At 55.0% G+C, this 18,772-nt stretch overlaps 1 protein-coding gene across 4 annotated transcripts in view; it reads right to left on the minus strand.

Moving 5' to 3' along the window:
• The window catches only part of KCNAB1 (potassium voltage-gated channel subfamily A member regulatory beta subunit 1), a 60,633-nt gene that overhangs the window by 20,794 nt on the left and 21,067 nt on the right, over window positions 1-18,772 (minus strand). For all 4 annotated transcript variants that reach the window (XM_008633744.2, XM_017734378.1, XM_008633745.2 and 1 more), the window contains one exon: window positions 3,481-3,524. In XM_008633744.2, coding sequence (XP_008631966.1) covers window positions 3,481-3,524 — 44 coding nt within the window. The remainder of the gene's footprint in view (window positions 1-3,480; window positions 3,525-18,772) is intronic.

Consider the following 18,772-nt stretch of genomic DNA (forward strand, 5'->3'; position numbering starts at 1 on the left):
TTCCCCTCTGAGGGAGAAAGGGGCCCGGGGCGGACCCCCCCAGCCTCTGCTGCTGCTGCCAGCCCCGTGGGATGCCCGTCCTGCTCCTGGCAGGGACGGTGCCACACGGAGCTCTGGCACGTGGGGCTGGTGCTGAGCACGGAGGGAGCCAGGGCTGCGCAAATATCATCCCCAGAGCGAAGGGCAAGAACAGCACCCGACTCCTCAGGGCTCACAGAACACCAATTTCTATAGCCAGCTGTGAGCTTTTGTACATGGCTTTGTCCTGCTCATTTCCTTGCAGTCAGGGCCCATCACCTCGGTGGAGACAGCCTCAGCATTCTCCCAAAATCAACGGGAGACCACAGGCAGGATCCACCCTCAACTAAACACGTAAAAGCGTGACCTTGTTTTTCCCTGGGACCACAAGCACATTTTGGATCCAGCATCAAGGAGAGAGCCTCACACCATCCCCAGGGCCAGGCTGTGCAGATCCTCAGTTAAAGGCTCACCTGGAGGAAACTCACCCAAAGGAGGAGCTGAAAGCTCAGCCCAGGCAGGAGCAGGACACTGGGATACTGCAGGAGCTGGGTCCCAGCTCCATGGGAGCTCCAGTAACCCAGGAATGATGCTCAGCCACTGCTCCGAGGGGCTTGGGGCCCTTCCCAGATATCCCTGCCTGGCAAAAACACTGCCAGCACCTCTGGCAGCACAGGCAGGACCCAGCAGAGGAGTTCACTCACACGTGAGCCGGGAGGAGCAGGACGTCACTGAAGGGTCCCCGCTGCCTCAGCCCTGCCCACCTTTGATTTCTGCCCCACTTCCCATTCTCCTCCCTCTTTTCATCCTGCAGGATGAAGCACACTCCCACCTTGCTGAGATTTTGCCAGGCTTTTGAGGAAGACTGCTGAGCCTTCAGAAACTTTAGTGAGCCCTAAATTAGATTTTCATGCTGCAGAGAACACCGGGAAACACATTTATCTTTTGGGGAACTGCAAGAGAGAAGCCACTTAGGAAAGTCAGATACAGCAGCACTCGGAACAGACACCTGATGGATCTGCAGAGGGAACGGTGGGACAAGGGGGATGGTTTTAAACTGAAAGAGAGGAGATTCAGATCAGATATTGGGGAGAAGTTACTCCCTGTGAGGGTGGGCAGGCCCTGGCACAGGGTGCCCAGAGCAGCTGGGGATGCCCCTGGATCCCTGGCAGTGCCCAAGGCCAGGCTGGATGGGGCTTGGAGCAGCCTGGGACAGTGGAAGGGAAGAGAGCAGGACGGGCTTTAAGGCCCTTCCAACCCAAAACAAAAGGTGCTGTGCTGCAGGAGAAATACCTGCACATCCCAGGGAATTTCTGGGTTTCAGGTGTTCCAGCTCCCCTCTCCCTGATTCCTGCCCACAGGGCAGGGGCTGCAGGGCTCGCTGTGCTGGAGCAGGAGGAGGTGCCCAGCAGCCTCCCCAGCCCCCCTGTTCCCTGCACAGCTGCACTCACAAAGGCTCAGTATATTTAGATGCTGCTGCAGTTCCACCCGCTTGAAATCAACGGAAAGCTCTGCAAAATTGTTTTTATCTTTTCCTGCTGCTACTTCCTTCCCGCGGCTTTTCTCCTCCACCACAACAGAGCAGCACTTGGGGAAGCTGTGAGGCTGATAAATAAAACCTCTGCACAGACAAGACAAGTCCTTTCCAAGGCTGGGGCTATTTTAACCAGAAGAGCTCTTGGCAGAAGGGGCCTTGTTTCTCCGACTTGTGGTACAGGGTGACTTTCACAATTCCCTCCAGTTTAAAATCAAATCCCAGAGAATGTTGGAAAAATGGGCTGACACCTGCCCTGTGAGCAGCCAGCCCTGGCAGGGATGGGGCTGGAAGGATCAGGCAGAGCCCAGGTCCTCACCTGCTCCAAGGTAGCGGCACCTCCTCACCCACCTCGGACCCTGGGAATGCTCAGCCCTCACCAATGGCACCTGGGCAGGTAACCCTCCCAAACTTATCCCAAACCCTCTCTGCTCTCAGAACTTGTGCTCCTGTTTTCCAACAAACAGCACCAAGACCTTATTTTTCTGTCTGAACAGCCTGAGCAGAATAATCACAGAACCATGGAATGGTTTGGGTTGGAAGGACCTCAAAGCTCATCCCATTCCAGCCCCGGCTTGGACAGGGACACTTCTCACTAAACCAGGTTGCTCTGACCTAATAATAATGTAATTGTTAAATAATATTATTATTGGGATTCTCAGGGAAAATTCCAGTAACTACCAAGCCAAATTGCATCCAGGATGGAAATCTCCTGATGACTAAAGCCAAGCATGCCATAGGTTGTGAGTCTACCGACAGCAGTGTTTCCCTGAAGTGCTTCACAGGTTTATGGCTTGGTACAGGCTCCTTGGATCTGTGTGTACATTAATTGATTTAAATACTCTGAGTAAGTGTAGCATGAATGTTGCCATCTCAGATTCATAATTAGCTTAGATTCATAATTAAGCTACTGTTGTGCTTATAGCAAATCCTATTGAGTCACTTTATAAATGTTAAATTAGTCAACTGATTAAGCCCCGCTATTGTTGTGTTGATCAGGCATTGCTAAATCTTTCAGACCTAAAGCACTGATCCCGTCTGAGGCTGAGTTTGGCACCGGGGCTGCTCTGAACCCCAGGATTCAACAGGAGGATCTCCTTCCCCCTCTGCATCCCCACCCTTCTGTGTGCCAGCATCCCCTTAAATCACTGCACACTGATTTTAACCTGATTTTCCCTCAAGTGCTCTGTCTGTGTAGCAATGAAATAAACTCTGCCATCAAACTCTATGATTTTATAAATTTGTATTAAACCTGGGTTTGCTGATGCCTTTCGCAGTGGTTCTTCAAGCAACCTAAAGTGGAGCCTCCACTTCCCTGTGGCAGCACCTCTGATCTCCCAGGAACAAGGAACGGGGCTGGAGAGGCTCTGGCAGCCCAGAGCATCCATCCCTGGGGGGGTTCCTGCACATCCTGGGGGCTTCACGCTCCTGATGCTCAGCCTGGCACTGTGGGAAGGAGCTCACAGTGAGCAAACAGCCTCCTCCTCCCCACAGCACTGGGGACAAAACACAGATCTCTGTATTTCAGGCACAGAGCCCCATCAGGGCGTTTCTGGCCTGAGCAAAGCCAGCAGGAGCTCTCCATGGAGCTCACACGAGCTGAGCAGTGCCCGCAGCTGCCCCTCCTGAGAGAGAAAACACGGAGGGGATGAAATATTGGTAAGGCATTCCTAAGGCATTCCGTGGTGCTGGAGTCGGCGTGGAGCCGGGATAACGAGGCACAGGGCGGATGAAACAAAGCGGAGCTCTGCCCCAGCCCGGGCACATCTCTGAGCCCCGGCCGGCACTCGGGGCTCCTGGGGACACCCACACGGGATCCCCGCAGGCTGCCCCTCACAGGGAGTGGGCACAGCAGAGGGTTTCACACCCCAAACCCTCACACAGCTCCCCCGGAGTGCTGGGCTGCAGAAGAGGCCAGAGGTACTCACCCAACCCGAGGCACGACACTCTCAGCCCGGACTTTCCGAGGTTTCTGGAAGGAAAAGAAAATAATTAGAAAATACAGTTCAGCCCTCAAGGCACACAGAGATCAACCCCATGGGAAGCCAGCAGCTGGAGAAGACAAGCCACTGCTTTTGTCCAGATCCTGTGTTTTCCTCCCAAAGGGGCAGATCCCCCACAGTGGGATCTGAGCACCCACGCTGGGCAAGGGGGGATGTGCTGCCATCCTCCTCCCTGAGTGCTCAGGGCTGGGAATAAACCCAGATACACTCAGCTGTACCTCACATCCAACACCATCTGGGGTCCCACAAATCAGGCACAAACATTCCCCGCACTTCCACAGAATCCCAGAGCGGTTTGGGTGGGAAGGACCTCCCAGCTCATCCCGTTCCACCCCCTGCCACAGGGCAGGATCAAGGTATAAATTACTGACCACCCGTCTGCCTTCTGCTGCAGAGCACCTCAAACAGTCCCTGAGCTCTTTGCAGCTCCTGGTGAGTTATTTGAAGCCAAATAAAATAAAACAGAAGAAAAAGCCCTGCTGGCCTCGGGGCAGGGTCAGGGAAGGGGTTGGACAAAACACCCCAGGTTGTGCCCTGTGCTTTCAGCTCGTCCCATTTTTCCACACTGGATTCCCTGGTCGTTTCAGGTGTTCATTCCTCTGGCACAATTTCCCACTGGAGCATCCCTGGGAGGGGCAGGAGGACCAGCCCAACACCAGCCAGACCTTGGGGCAGGAGTGCCCATCCTCCCACCCCTCCAGGACCCCTTAATGCACTGCTGCACCCAAAATTTAGTGCTGCTAATGGGAATTTAAGATGTTGGGAGGCACAGGAACTTGACCTGCAGGTCTGTTTGAAAAGCTGCAGCTGCATCTCCAGCGCCACGAGCCCCCAGGCTCACAGCACAGCTGGGGCAGGCACTGACCTCGTTTTTTTTTTTCTGTTCTATTTTTTCTTCTTTATTCCTTTTCTATTTTCCCTCCCTTTTTATTTCTTCCCAGTCTTTTGAGAGCAAGCACAGCTGGACCCTGCCCACCAAACCCATCCATGCCCAGAACTGCACAAACGATGCCCATCCTCCCCAGCACCACTGGAACCCCTGGGAGGTTCAACTCTGAGGCAAAGCCCCAGAGTTGCAGCACGGTGGGCAGGAATTCCACAATTCCAGATCCTTGGGACTGGGACCTCCGAATTCCTTCTGGACACAGCCCACCCACCCCGTAATGCTCCTTGGAGTCAAGTGCTGCTGTTCATTCCCACACAGATTCCAATTATTTTATAGGAGAGGGGGTTTTAAATCCTATTTCTCATTGTTCTTTGCTTTTCAAAGTCTGGCTCTGTGGGCACAGCTCAGCCATGAACTCCTCTCTCCACATAAATATAAATATATATCTACACATACACCCTTTATAGATAGATCTGCACATATATATTCTTTATACACACCCCTTAGCTATGTGCACATCCTTTACACATAAACACACACACACCCCCCTTTAAATCGGTATATTCATGCACATACCCTTTGTGTACACCCCTTTTTAATCACACACACGTATTGCCACTATCTGCATGCAAGTACAGATCCCCTCCAAACACCCTTTTGTATAAAGACCTATATAAATGTACATGTATGGACACACAGTGAGTGAATCCCTGTGGTGCTTCCCCGCATTTGTAGGATTCACCACCCCGGCACTGGGGTCTGAGCCCAGATCTCAATGACTGTCCTGTCCTTCCCCACAGCTCCCCTGTGCCACAAAGCCACACCAGGGCTGGTGCCTCCCCACTCCAGAAGTTTTTTGGGGTAAAACACATCGGGATTTGCTCCAGGGAGCAATACCCAGCTCTGTGAAGAGTCTGCTCAGCCAACAAATCCGGGCAGAAATGTTGTGTTTGGATTTCCAGAGCTCTGCCATTTGCTCAGCACACACCTGACCTGGATATTTGGAACATTGATGGTGGGAGCCGATGCTGGAAATGCCAAATCCCTGCAGGGCAAGATTCCTCCTGCACGGGGAGCTGGGAGGCCGCTGGGCAGGAGAATTCCTGAAGCCACGGCCCAGCCTGGAGACATCCCCAGGTGTGCTCCCATCTCTGGGAACCGCCCTCGGCCACACAGGAACAGGAGAGCACCGAGGCCACAGCAGCACGGGGAGCCACCACACCAGCTGTGAGCTGGTCACTCTGGGGTGCCTGGGCCCCAGCACGGACCTCGGGCTGCGTAAGAGCTCCCTGAGCCCAGCACTGCTTCCTCCAGCAGAGCAGGAATTTGTCTGGAATTTGTCACTCAACACCTGCTTCTCCTCTGCCTCCCAGAACAGAAGAAACAAACCAACAAAAACCCCACAAAAATACAAAAACCCACCAAGGAAATAGTTGGGTATAATCCACATTTGCAGCGATTTTGCAGCGCCCAGGTGGATGCATACGGAGATGTATCAGACACACACAGACAGACACACAGACACGTGCCTGCAGCTGCACAACTGCCAAGTGAAATCAATGGGCTGTCTCTAAGTAACGGGGCAGTAAAAGCTCTTCGAGCTTCCACTGCACTAATTCCAGGCTCTGAGACAATGAACCAGCTTCGTCCCTGCAGCTGAACTGGCAGCTGCCCCACAGATCCCTGAGCATGGCTGTGCTGGGAGTGGGGCTTAGAAGGTGTTGGGAACAGTGATGGGAGCAAATCCCAGTTCATTGGGAGCACATCCCAGTTCACTGGGAGCACATCCCAGTTCGTTGGGAGCACATCCCAGTTCGTTGGGAGCACATCCCTGTTCGTTGGGAGCACATCCCTGTTCGTTGGGAGCACATCCCAGTTTGTTGGGAGCACCTGCTCTGGCCATGCACGGCTGAGCATCCTCCTGGAAAAACTGCTGGAGTGCCTGTGCCAGGCAGCTCGGGGTGTTCACCTGGAGGAGAGAAGGTTCTGGGCTAAAGGGAGAGGGACCTGGGACAAGGGGGAATGGCTTCCCACTGCCAGAGGGCAGGGATGGGTGGGATATTGGGAAGGAATTCCTCAGGGTGGGCAGGCCATGGCACAGGGTGCCCAGAGCAGCTGGGGCTGCCCCTGGATCCCTGGCAGTGCCCAAGGCCAGGCTGGACATTGGGGCTGGGAGCAGCCTGGGACAGTGGGAGGTGTCCCTGCCCATGGCAGGGGATGGAATTGGATGGTGTTGAGTTTCCCTTCCAACCCAAACCATTCCATGACTGATTTTTGGACAGCAATTATCAGCCTGTGCACATGCCTGCTGCCCTGGTCACCGGTCTCTGCTCAGCACTTGCCAACACCAGGGTGGGAGATGGGTCCCCATCCCCAGCCAGCCCCGAGCATCCCCCAGTGGTGTCCCTGACACCCAGACCCAGGCCAGCAGAGCCCTTTGCTGCTGTTCAGGTCCCAAGCGTGTCATTCCATCCCTGAGCCCCAGCTCTGCCTCCCAAACACCCGGCACTGCCACTGCTCCCGGGGTTATCCTGCTGCTATTGAATCACTCTTTCAGAAGGAAAATTCCAGTTGGAAGCCAGTGCAGCCAAAGGGTGGAGCAGCCATCAGAGAGGACCAAGCAGGAGCCTCCGGTCTCTGAGGATCACTTTGCCCGGCCAAAGCAGCTGATTAAAAGTCAGCTCTGATGCCTCCTTTCCTGGTTTTTCATCAGCACAGCAATCATGCTTCTCCTGCTGGGAGTCCCCTATGCTCTGCAGATGTGGAGCAATGATTCTGCTCCCACAAATCACTGCCCAACCCACAGCACCCAGAGAGCACCCAGAGTTTATCCGCTGCTGTGCCCCATCCCCACAGCCACCGTGGTCCCCTTCGCACAGCTCCTGCCTCCCAGTCTGGAACTGCCTCCTTTTCCTTGCCCTTTTCCCCACAGTTGCACCACAAGCAAGGCCTGAAGGTGTTCAACACCTCAGCTCTGGGTTCTTTCAAAGGCAGAGTCCAAAGCCAAACAGCATCATGCTGGTGTGTTCCCAAAGCTGGGCTACAGCACAGCCTGGCCGCTGGAGAGGCCTCATAGGGGATGGGATGGGGTGAGGAAAGGGGCAGGAAGGAGAGGTTTTGGGGCAGACAATGGGGCAGCCCCTCTCAGTGCACACAGTGGAGCTGTACAAACCTCGCTGAGGTGACCCAGCTCACACAAACCTCCAAGGCAGGACAGTCACAGCCCCCTCAGCACACAGAGCCACAGGGCACTGGTTTACTTCGTGAAGAGAAGAGACACCCCGGCCTTTCTGCTGTCTGTAGCTCTAAGATGTATTTTCAGCTTAACTGCAAATCTTTGCAGTCTCCTTCCCCAGGGAGCAGCCTTGGGACAGGTGAGTGCAGCGTCCATGCTCTCCTGTCCTGGTGCCCGGCACCGAACAGGGGACAGCGAAAGCCGAGGGGACTTCAGCCCCGCCCAGAGCCCAGCTCTGCAGGTGGGTTTAGCTCGGCTCTGCCTCGCTGGCAGGATCCAAGGGTGACATTTTCCCTGCACAGCAGGAGCCGGGGCCGGCACCACGTCCCCGCAGCACCAGCGGCTGTGCCAGATTGGCGAGCGCGGAGCGAGGCTCTGAATCACGGCAAGCACAGCCTGGGGCCCTGGCACGCTGTTAAAAATACCCCGAGCCACCACAACAGCGTCGGGCAGCGCTGACATTTCCCTTGACTAGGCTTTTCCAAGCGCGGCACGTCATTCCCGAGGGATCCTGCGGGCGTGGGGCAGGAGCTCTCCGGGGTGCCGGGGCAGCATCCCCGGGAGCTGCCGCCAGATCCAGCCAGACACACGTGCCAGCGGCAGGGAAAAGGCTGGGAAGGAGGTGTCAGCACAGCCCACGGACAGCGGGAATGGATGGCACCCTCCTGCCGGACAGGACCCTCTGGATGGTGCAGCCACAGGGCTGGCCACCCCCCCGCCACACAGCAGGTCTGCAACGAGAGTCACAGCCGTGCTTCTCCTGCCACATCTGTGCCCGCTCCTTCCTCATCCTCCTCCATCACCCGCAGGCTCAGAGCCTCCGTGCCCAGTGCTTGCAGGGATTTTCCCTGGGATGAGCTCAGGTTTTGGCCTGGTGGGCAGTGTCCCAGCTGGGCACCAGCTCCGCGGCTGCAGGGGCCGCTCCAGCAGCACAGAGACCTGGAAAACTTTGCTCAGCTGCTGCCAGCCCTTCCCAGCCTGCAGCCAAGGGGAAAGCCCCTGCCTGGGCAGCAGGTATCACATCCCTGGGGCTCAAAGGCTCTGATTCTCCCTGCCCCCGTGACTCATTCCCATTTTCCTCGTTTCTAGCAGATAACACAGCTCCTTATCAGCAGCTCAGCCCGGTTGGGGACCACACCTGGCTCCCCACAGCCCACCCTGGCTGCTCAGAGGAAAACCACAACCCAAACCCACCACAGCACCGAGTCCTTCACACATGGAGGAAATGCTGCTCAGAAGAGACACTTCGGTTCTGCTGCAGAGCTGAATAAGCCCGAGTTAATTGTTTTATTAAATGTAATGGGCTCAGGGGCTGACACCACTCAGTGCAGGACAGGGAGGCAGCAGATCCAGCCCTGAGGACACACTCAGGGCTGCAAAAGCCTCCAGCTCCTCAAATCTGGGGGAAAACCCATCATTTTGCTGGTTAGTCTCTTAACTGCAAGCAGATGATGGGCAGAACAAGGAAAACAGGACAGAGATGCATTCAGGTGGGCGTGCTGGGCAAGGAGAGCCCCGTCTGTGTCCAAAGAAAGCACCAGGGCCCAACATGCACACAAAGGTCAAGGTGACAATTTTTGGCTTCAAGAACCCCATGGTTCAACACCAGGATGTCAAAAAGTGACACAAAGGGAAAGGGAGGACTAACACATCCTGCAGCAGTACATCTGGGATAAAACCTGACAGCAAAAAGAAGGGGGGAAATATCACAGGTTTTCAAGACTCTTTTAACTAAAGTTAACATTACACACAGTCTTTTATCTTCCCACAGGGCCACATTACAAGGAAAAATCCCCTGGGATTGGGTTTCACCCTCCCTTGCTCCTGGGAAGTGGATGCTGCTCAGAATCCTGCCTTAAACCAGCAGTGCCCAGCTTAGTCCCAGCCTAAACTTCCTTCAACACAGGGCAGCAGCGAGGCTCGTGGAAGACATGGAAAATTCCCAGTCCTCCTTTTGCCTCTTCCCTCACCCCATGCCTCCTGCATGGGTTTTATGGGAATTCGGAGTTGAATTATTCCCTGGGAAGGGTGAGGGCTGACTGTGCAGGCAGAACTGAAGGAGAGCTAAAGGAATGTGTAATTTATATATGTACATACAGATGTGGGATGAGCCCAGAGCAGAGAGCTCCCAGGGAAGCAGGCACAGGGATCCTGGGGAGCCAGGAGAAAGGAGAGGAGGACTGGAGAGCAGCGAGCCATGGGGAGGATGAAGCTCAGTTCTGGCAGACAGAGACAAAGAGAGGATTTAGGAGAAAAAGCCCAATGTGGCAACGTTTCTGTGACCACCCACTGCTGAGGCCACGTGCCCAGCAGAGCCCTGCGGTGGGACACCGGCACTGCTGGGCCCGGGGTCTGAGCCAAGAGGCTGCTCAAATAAAGCAAAGGGGAAAAAGTGGGGTAAAACATCCCCACAAAGGGTGCTACATGGCAAGAATGGGGCTGTCTGCTGTGGCACGGAGCAGAAAGCAATAGTAATTGTCCAGTTGTAATTAATCCTGCAGCAGGGGTATGGGTGAGAGCCCATCAGTGGCAGTGAGTGCTCTGTAACACTGGGCTGAGGCACCCGGGAGCAGCCCCAGCAGCCAGCCCAGGCACAGGGCAAACCCCTCTGCCTTCAGGCAGCAGTGGGGAAGGGCAGGTCCCCCCTGCAGGAAAACCTTCCCCATTAAACTACCACACACCTCTGGATCACAGGGTGCTGGGAGAGCAGCACAAACCCCCCCACAGAAACACCACCAACACCCACCCCTTCCCTGGCAGAGATTTATGGCCTGAGACACCTGTGCTGCTTAATTACCTCGTTAACCTACGACTGGCTCCTCTGTCCTTCAGGGACAAAACAATTACAGCACAATCCATCCCGTTTATCCAGGTGGGGATTTGCTTCCTTTCTGCCCTTCTCTGGCCCAGGGAGAGTTTGGGTTTGGCCACATCAATTAACACCCCCCTAAATCAGCCCAAACCTTCCCTTCCAGTATTCCCAGCTGGAAGGGAGCAGGACAACCATCCTATTTGCCTGTGTATCCATCCATCTGCCTGTTTATCTATACATCTATCCAGCCATCTATCTTTCTATTTATTTATCCATCCATCCATCCGTCAATCCATCCATCCATCCACCCACCCTTCTATCTGCCTATCTATTAATCCATCTATCCATCCATCCATCTCCCCATCCATTCTTTATTCACCCATCCATCTCTCTGTCTATCAGAAATGAGACAGACAAGGAGAGCGAGGGTTTTTTTTTTCCCCATGGAAAAACAGAAGTTTTAAATAAAATCTCTGCAATAACACATACAATGACTAAAACATTTTCGAGTCCACACCCACAGAAGAATCACCAGGCTTGGGAGAGCTCCACAGAATTCAGATAAAGCTGCTTTTGGCTTGTTCCAAGCCTGGTTTCATTGCCCTGTGTCCCTGGTTGTGCCCACAGCAGCCAAACTCTACCAAAATACAAACCTGCGGGGACGGTCCCAGCACAGCAGCCCGGGGTAGGTGACCCCCAGGGGACCCCCCCCACACCCCCTCAGAGGTGGGGGACACAGCCAAACCGAGGAGATCATGGCACGGGTTTCCTGTTATAAACTGCAGAGAGTTTGTCTTATTGCTACAAAAATATGAAAAAAAAAAAAGTAAAAAAGTCACTGCTCCTGACACTGGTGGTGGGAAAACAACGTTGCTTAGAAACATCCCCATCAGGGCTCCAGAACCGTTCCTTTCTGTGCAGAAAATGAATAAAATATGTAATTTATTCCCTGAAAAAAAGAGGCTGTTTCAAGAGACACCAAAATCCTGATGAAAGCAGAGACCCTCCCCATCTCCCTCTCCCGCTGCAGCTCATCCGATGGCCCTCACCTGCCACCTGTGGAGTAGGGACCGTGACACCTGGCTTGGCCTTGGCCCCAACCCCATTCCTGCCTCCTGCAGGGGAAAATAACAGAATCCCTGAATCCCAGAAGGGTTTGGGTTGGAGGGACATTAAAGCCCATCCAGTCCCACCCCCTCCCATGGGCAGGGACACCTGCCACTACCCCAGGTTCCTCCAAGCCCCATCCAACCTGGCCTTGGGCACTTCCAGCTTCTCTGGACAGCCTGCCAGGGCTTCACCACCCTCTGAGTAAAGAATTTCTTCCTAACATCTAATCTAAATCTCTCCTCTTTTTGCTTAAAACTGTTCCCCCGTGCCCTATCACTACATGCCTGCGTTAAAAAGTTGCTCTCCCTGTTTTTTACGAGCCCCCTGCACGTCCCGGAAGATGCTAAGCTCTCAGCTCGTCCTGACACCTCCAGCACATCCATTTGTCACCATTCATGGGGCTCAGGCTCGCCCGATGGAGGTGCTAATTCTCGCCTTTCATTAACTTGGGTGGTTTCCTGCTCCCAGGGCCGGGCTCCGTTTGTCTCCCTCGGCTCCGCGAGCCCAGCGCAGCTCGGGCAACCAGGAGCTGTCCCTGGGCCAGGCTCCGGTGGCAGGAGAGTGTCTCTGAGTGCCGTGGGTGGCAGGAGAGGCAAATAATGCTTTCTGTCTCTCATTTTGGGAACAAAACGCTTCCCAGCACGCACAGCAGTTCGCACTAAATTACCGCCCGCAGCCGCGGTGATTGCAGCGAGCAGAGCCGCAGCTTTGGGCTGGTTCAGGGACTTCAAACCCTTCTGCACCGCACGGATGCGGGGTGAGGGGGGTCTGAGTGCCCTGGGACACCCGCAGCACCTCGGGCAGGGACAAATCACAGCACTCCAGTGCTTGGGGGGATGCCACAGAAAGTGGTCACTGCTGGGGAGAAATGGTTTAGTGAGGACGGGGTTAAAACCTTCACTAATGGAAATAAAAAGGGTGGGTTTGACCAAACCCTGCTGAGCAGCTTTCCTTGCCCTGGCAAAACCCACCTTCCTGCTTGTCCCTCAGAAATACTCCCTGTTTCTAAATGGAACATGTTTCACCCTAATACAACCCAAACTGCTTCCTACCATCCATGAGAGATGGCCCAGCTGAGATGTGCCCACAGTATCACCTCATCCCCACAGCGTCACCTCATCCCCACAGCGTCACCTCATCCCCAGAGCGTCACTTCATCCTCACAGCATCACCTCATCCCCACAGTGTCACCTCGTCCCCACAGCGTCACCTCATCCCCACAGCGTCACCTCGTGCCCACAGCGTCACCTCATGCCCACAGTGTCACCTCGTCCCCACAGCGGCCCATGGCCCTGGGACCTTTGGTGCTCAGACCAAGGCAGCATGTCTCAGCAAAGGCTCCGTGTGGGGACAGAAGTCAAGACAGGTTCAGACCATAAACCTGCAGCAAAGACAGAGAGTCAGAATCACAGAACGTCCTGAGCTGGAAGGGCCTCCCAAGGATCATCCAGACCAGCTCCTGGCCCTGCACAGGCACCCCAGCAGTCCCACCCTGTGCCTCCCTGAGAGCATTGTCCAAGTGCTTCCCGATGAAGTTCAGGTATTTACGCAAAGCATCGACTCTCAGGAATTTTTTACCTCTATTCTCAACTGATGACAAGCACAGATAAACATGCCAAGCTGCAGCAGCTGGACCAGCGTAGGTGGCCCGACTTGTGTAAGCTGAAAACACAGATTTCTTCCCTTGCTTGAGCACGTGCATCCTTCGCTTTGCTCTGGCATTCAATCTGACACCTGCGCTGTGTGACTGTGCTCGTGTTTGCTGCTCGGCAAACTGCTTTGTGATCTCCTACCTGTTACAGAAATAAAAGAGAGTCTGATTTGGACCACGTGCTTCGGCAGCAGTGAAGGTGCTCCTGGAGCAACGCTGCTTCCCTGCTGTGTCAGGGTAGGAGGAGATGGATCATAGAACCCCAGAACGGTTTGGGTTGGAAGGGACCCTAAAGATTTCCCCATTCCCCCCCTGCCATGGGCAGGACACCTTCCACTATGCCAGGCTGCTCCAAGCCCCATCCAGCCTGGCCTGGCACACTTCCAGTCCATGACACAGTCCCAGGTGTCTCCCTGTGCACAGTCCTCACCATGCAGGTCCTGCAGCACAGAGCAGTGATATTCAGGATTAGGTCAGTGATACAAAATAGGAAAGAAAACTGCTACTCCTGGAATAACTGCAGAGACTAAACAGGGCAGTCCTGATGGGCTGGGGAAAGCAGGAGGTGGCTCCTGGGCAGTGGCAACCCAGCTGGGCCGCAGGAGGGGCAGCCAGCCCAGGCAGGGATGGCACAGGGGACAAGCAGGTGCCTGAAGGGCGTCCAGCCCCCGTTCCCTGGCTCCCTTCTCACTTCCCAACTCCTCTCCCGTACTCGTAGGGCCACCGGCTGCGTAGGTGGTCGCCTCAGCTGAAATTCCCCAGCGTTTTTCTTGGCTGCATCCCCACAGAAGTTGCAGATGACGCATTAAAATGTAGATAAGGCAGAGGAGATGGGCCTGGCCCAGCGCAGCCCTGATGGGTGCTCGGCCCTGCCCGCGCCGGCCACGGGCCTGTGGCCACCCTGAGCCCTCCGGCCGGGCACGGAGCCATCGCCCAGCTGGGCACACCTGCCCAGGCAGCCCCTTGGCCACAGCTGTGGCAGCTGCTGGGTCACCAGGTGGGGACACCGCAGCGGGGGCAGCGCTGGCAGCGGCGTTCCCAGGGGAACAACTCCTGCTGGAGGGCCCCATCCCAGCGCAGCCCCCGCCGCGCTTCGTCACCGTCCGACCCCGGCAGCCAGAGAAAAACTCTTTGTCATCCTGCAGCCAGGCTTTTAAAGTGTGGGATTTCAAATGTCTGAGGGAATTACGTTATCCGTGCAAAAAAACTTGATGGAGTCAAGTTATTTCCAGGAATAAGAGGAACAGGGAGAGCTCCATCCCATCTGTGCGCGGCGGGATCCGCAGCCCCCCATCATCCCACGGCGGTCCCCAGCCCCGTGGTGCTGCTGGGGGATGCACACAGAGCCAGCAGCCTGGGACACGTCCTGCCCCTGTCCCACTGACCGCACATCCCACGCTTTGGAGTCAGTATCTGAGTCGTGCCTGTGTGCAGAGGGCACAGCCAACAAACCCCACAGGGCTGAGCATTACAAATGCCATTTTCCCTCCTTTCGGTGCCACCTCACACTCAAAGAGGCAAAATAAAAACAGTAAAAGCCTGTCAAGGGGTTTGCCTTCCCCACCCCTTGACCCACCTTGGAAAGTATTGGTCACTGAGCTGAAGTGGGTGAATAAGCTGGAACTGGAAAATAGGTGCTTTCTCCACAGGCAAGAGAGGCTGGTTCTGACACAATCCTGAGGCTGGGGAAGGGGAAGGAATCTGAGCAGTCCCACGATAACTCTGGGCTCTCAGCACAGCCCAGGGCAGTTCCATCCCATCTGCATCTGGAAGCACTCACAGCAGGGATGGCCCAGGAAGGGGAGACTTCACTTTGGAGGGGCAATTTATCCTTGCAACAACATTCAGGTAACAGCAATTTGCAGGAATTATTATAAAAATAAGCAGCCTGAGGTAGGGAAACCACTGGGGAAAAAAAATGGAATTTATGTTTTGATTACTGTGCTGGACTTCTGCTTTTTGACAGAGAAAATACGTTTTTTGAAAGATTTTAAGTATTGCTGAACAAGGGCCTGGAGTGACAGGATAAGAGGGAATGGCTTCCCACTGCCAGAGGGCAGGGATAGATGGGATATTGGGCAGAGACTGCCAGGTTGGACAGGGCTTGGAGCAGCCTGGGATAGTGGAAACTGTCCCTTCCCACGGCAGGGGGTGGAAGGGGATGGGCTTTAAGGTCCCTTCCAACCCAGCCCATTGTGGGCTGATTTGACGGCTCCGAGAAGCAGCTGCAGCAGTTTCACAGCCAGCACAGCTGAAGCTGCTTTTCTGTGTCGGCTTTTATGGCAAATTCAATGCCAAAAGGAAAATATAGGTATGCCATAAAATTTTTATGACTTCATCCTCAAAATATCTCCAAAGCAGCTTGTTTACGTAGAGGGCACGTTCTCCTGGTGATCTCAGGAGCTCCCTCAGGAGATCCAACATCCCCAGCCCCGCTCTCCTCCCCCATGCACAGGCACCATCCCATCTATCGTACCCGAGGCTCTCCACGTGTGCTCCATCCAGCTGGATTTAAGCTGCTGGGGGCCCTGCATAGACTCTCACACCAATCCCGCATCTTGTCACCAAAACCAAGGAGAAACCTGCTCCAGCTTCCCTCTGAGGAGAATTTCTTATACATTTGGATCCTCGAGGAGCACGTCTCGGATTGCCAGGGCAGCGGCTCCCTGGGAAGCAGCAGGAGGGGGGGAATGAGATGGGCTTTAGGGTCCCTTCCAACCCAAACCATTCTGGGATCCTGTGAACTTCTAAAATGGGTTTGTTCAGGAGCAAACCCCTTCCAAGGCTCCAGTCAAATGCTGACCCCTGCAGAGGGATGGAAGGATGGCCTGGACACCCTGAAGAACAGGGCCGGGACACAGGACAGGCCACAGCACCCAAATCTACCCCTCCGCACCATCCAGACCCAGACCCAGACCTTACATCCAGACCCTCCACTGACCTTACATCAACATCCGCCCACCACCCAACGCCACCAGAGCCCGCCTTGCTGGGTGTTTTCCAAACACTAAAGCAAGGGAAGCTCTGCTGGAGCAGCAGCTGTGGGGACAGGTCCATGGCATGTCCCTCCTCACCACAGCGTTGGGCACACGCCGGGCCCCAGGCACAGAGGAGAGTCCCTGAGCCACAGCAGGGACTTGTCACCCTGGCTGTGACCTCTGGGCTCACACCCAGTCACACCAGAGCATTTTCCTTTCCTCAAAGACAATTAATTTCTTAACAAACACATTCTGCAGAAGGCGTTTTGTAGAGTTAGTCTGAAATAAAAATAAGCACACTCAAAACTCTGACTGGATTTTGCCAAAGCAGCCAGGCTAAAATAATACATTTTAAATGTCTTAAACTGTGCACTTCCCAAGTAATTAAATTACAGCGTTCCTGCACGACGGCTTCTCTCCCATCCATTTAAGCATTAAAGTTGTCAGGCAGCCTTGAGATGGAAAATACCAGGCTGCAGGGAAGGGTTTGGGAGGAGGGTGGAGCGGGGTGAGTTTGAGCAGCCGTGGGGCAGGGACGTGCTCCAGCCACCAGCACCAGCCAGAGAGGTGCCCCACACAGGGGACAGCCACCCACTGCCACTGCCCAGAGAGGGCACAGGGGTCTGGGGGCACGGGAGTGGCAGTGGTGATGGGGACAGCCACCCGTGGGCGACAGGGAGAGTCATCCACGGGTGACAGGGACACCCACCCACGGGTGACAGGGACATCCAACCGTGTGTGACAGTGACACCCACCCACGGGTGACAGGGACACCCAGGCAGGCTGCTCCGTGCCCTTGCCCTCCCCGTGCCCCTCGGCCAGGGTGGCTGTGGGCGGCTCCGTGGCTCAGCCCCCACAGCTCCGCTGCATTATTTAAAAGCCTCCTTAAAATATCATCGTTCTGCTTCCGCTTAAGCAGAGCACCATGAGAGTCGTGCTCTTGGAGCACCACTTGTCCTTGAATCCAGTCCTGCCCTCCCCATCTCATCGCTCCCCCTCGGGATTACAAGGGGGGCATCGCCTGCAGAGCTGTGCCCGCTGCTCCCAGTGCCACCCGCACCGCGGGCAGGGCTGTCCCCAGGGCGGCCCAGGGGCTGGGCAGGAGAAACCCCTTGGGCTGCATGTGCACAGGGCTGGGCAGCGCTGCTCCAGGGCCAAAGCCACGCTGGAGAGCCGGGAGCAGCCAGAGCAGCTGGGCAGGTACTGCAAAGCAAAGCCAACTTTGCTTTATCCGACACCTGGAAGAGGAGATCCATCTCCGCTGCTCACACCAGCCCGGGCACCTGCAAAGTCCTCATTTATCACGGAATCCTGGAATCGCTGAGGTTGGAAGGAGCTGGAGGATGACAGAGCCAGCCCCGAGGCAGCACTGGCTGCACCGAAGGCGGCAGCCAGGGAGGAGGGTGCCCTGCCAGGTCCCGTGCACTGCCCTGGATTTGGAGTGCAGCTGGAAAATCAATGTGTGTCCAAACCTAATGCTGGTTTAACACTGCAGTGTGATGAGAGGGGAGAAATCCAGACCCCACCAGGCCCCGGCCTCACCTCGGAGCTGCAAACTCCTGGGGAGCCACTGGGAATGCGAAAGCAGCACAAATCAGCAGATTGTGTTTACTCAACTGGTTCCTTTTCCTTCCCTTTTGAGTTATTCCTGCCTCCTTTGTAGCCATTATAAGCGACTGTCCTGGGGGGAAAAGCATTGTGAATTCAGCATAAATCCATTCTGTTCACTGGATTAGTCTTAATTTGCAGCAAGAAAATGAAGATCAGGCGATGAGCCATAAAAGTCAGCCTGATGTGGAGAGTACTGAAACAATATGGAGCTTGATATCAAAATAATTGTACCATTTGCATGTGAGAGTTTAAAACTGCTCATAATTGCAGCAAGACTTAAATAAACCACAGTTTCCTAAATATGTGAGGTAGTTATTATGGTTAATGCTTGGAAAAAGAAACGTGGGGAAAAAGAAGACACAGCTCCTGGAACACTGCTAAGAAATACCTGCTTCCACTTACACCCCTTGGCAAGCACAAGACTCAACTCCTATTCCCAAAGGAATTCTGCAGCCCAAGGTGACCTGGGTGCATTTCCCAACCCATCAGGCTGGGGTTGGTTTGGCCTCCTCCAAGCCCACATCCGTGGCACGGAGTCCAGGACGCCGCGTGCCTCGCAGGGCCATTCCAGCGGCAATAATACCCCGATGCCACAGAGGGAATTTGTGTTTTAATAAAATCATCCTTGCTTCCAGCCCGTGGGTGACCCGGGCATGTTCAAAGCTGTGGAAGGAACCGCCGGGGATGGTGGATGCTGATGGTGCTCACACCCGGGGGCCCTGCAGGGCTCCAGCCCCTCCCAGGCTGAGATTCCTCCTGCTCTGCCAGCGCTTGGCAGCTGCACCAGGAACCCCTCCAGGAGGGAGAACAGCTGAGGGATGTTCCATGGGATCATAGAATCATCCCAGGTTTGGAAGGGACCTTAAAGCCCATCCAGTGCCACCCCTGCCATGGCAGGGACACCTTCCACTGTCCCAGGCTGCTCCAAGCCCTG

Source organism: Corvus brachyrhynchos, unplaced genomic scaffold (assembly GCF_000691975.1).
Source record: "Corvus brachyrhynchos isolate BGI_N302 unplaced genomic scaffold, ASM69197v1 scaffold544, whole genome shotgun sequence".
NCBI lineage: Eukaryota > Metazoa > Chordata > Aves > Passeriformes > Corvidae > Corvus > Corvus brachyrhynchos.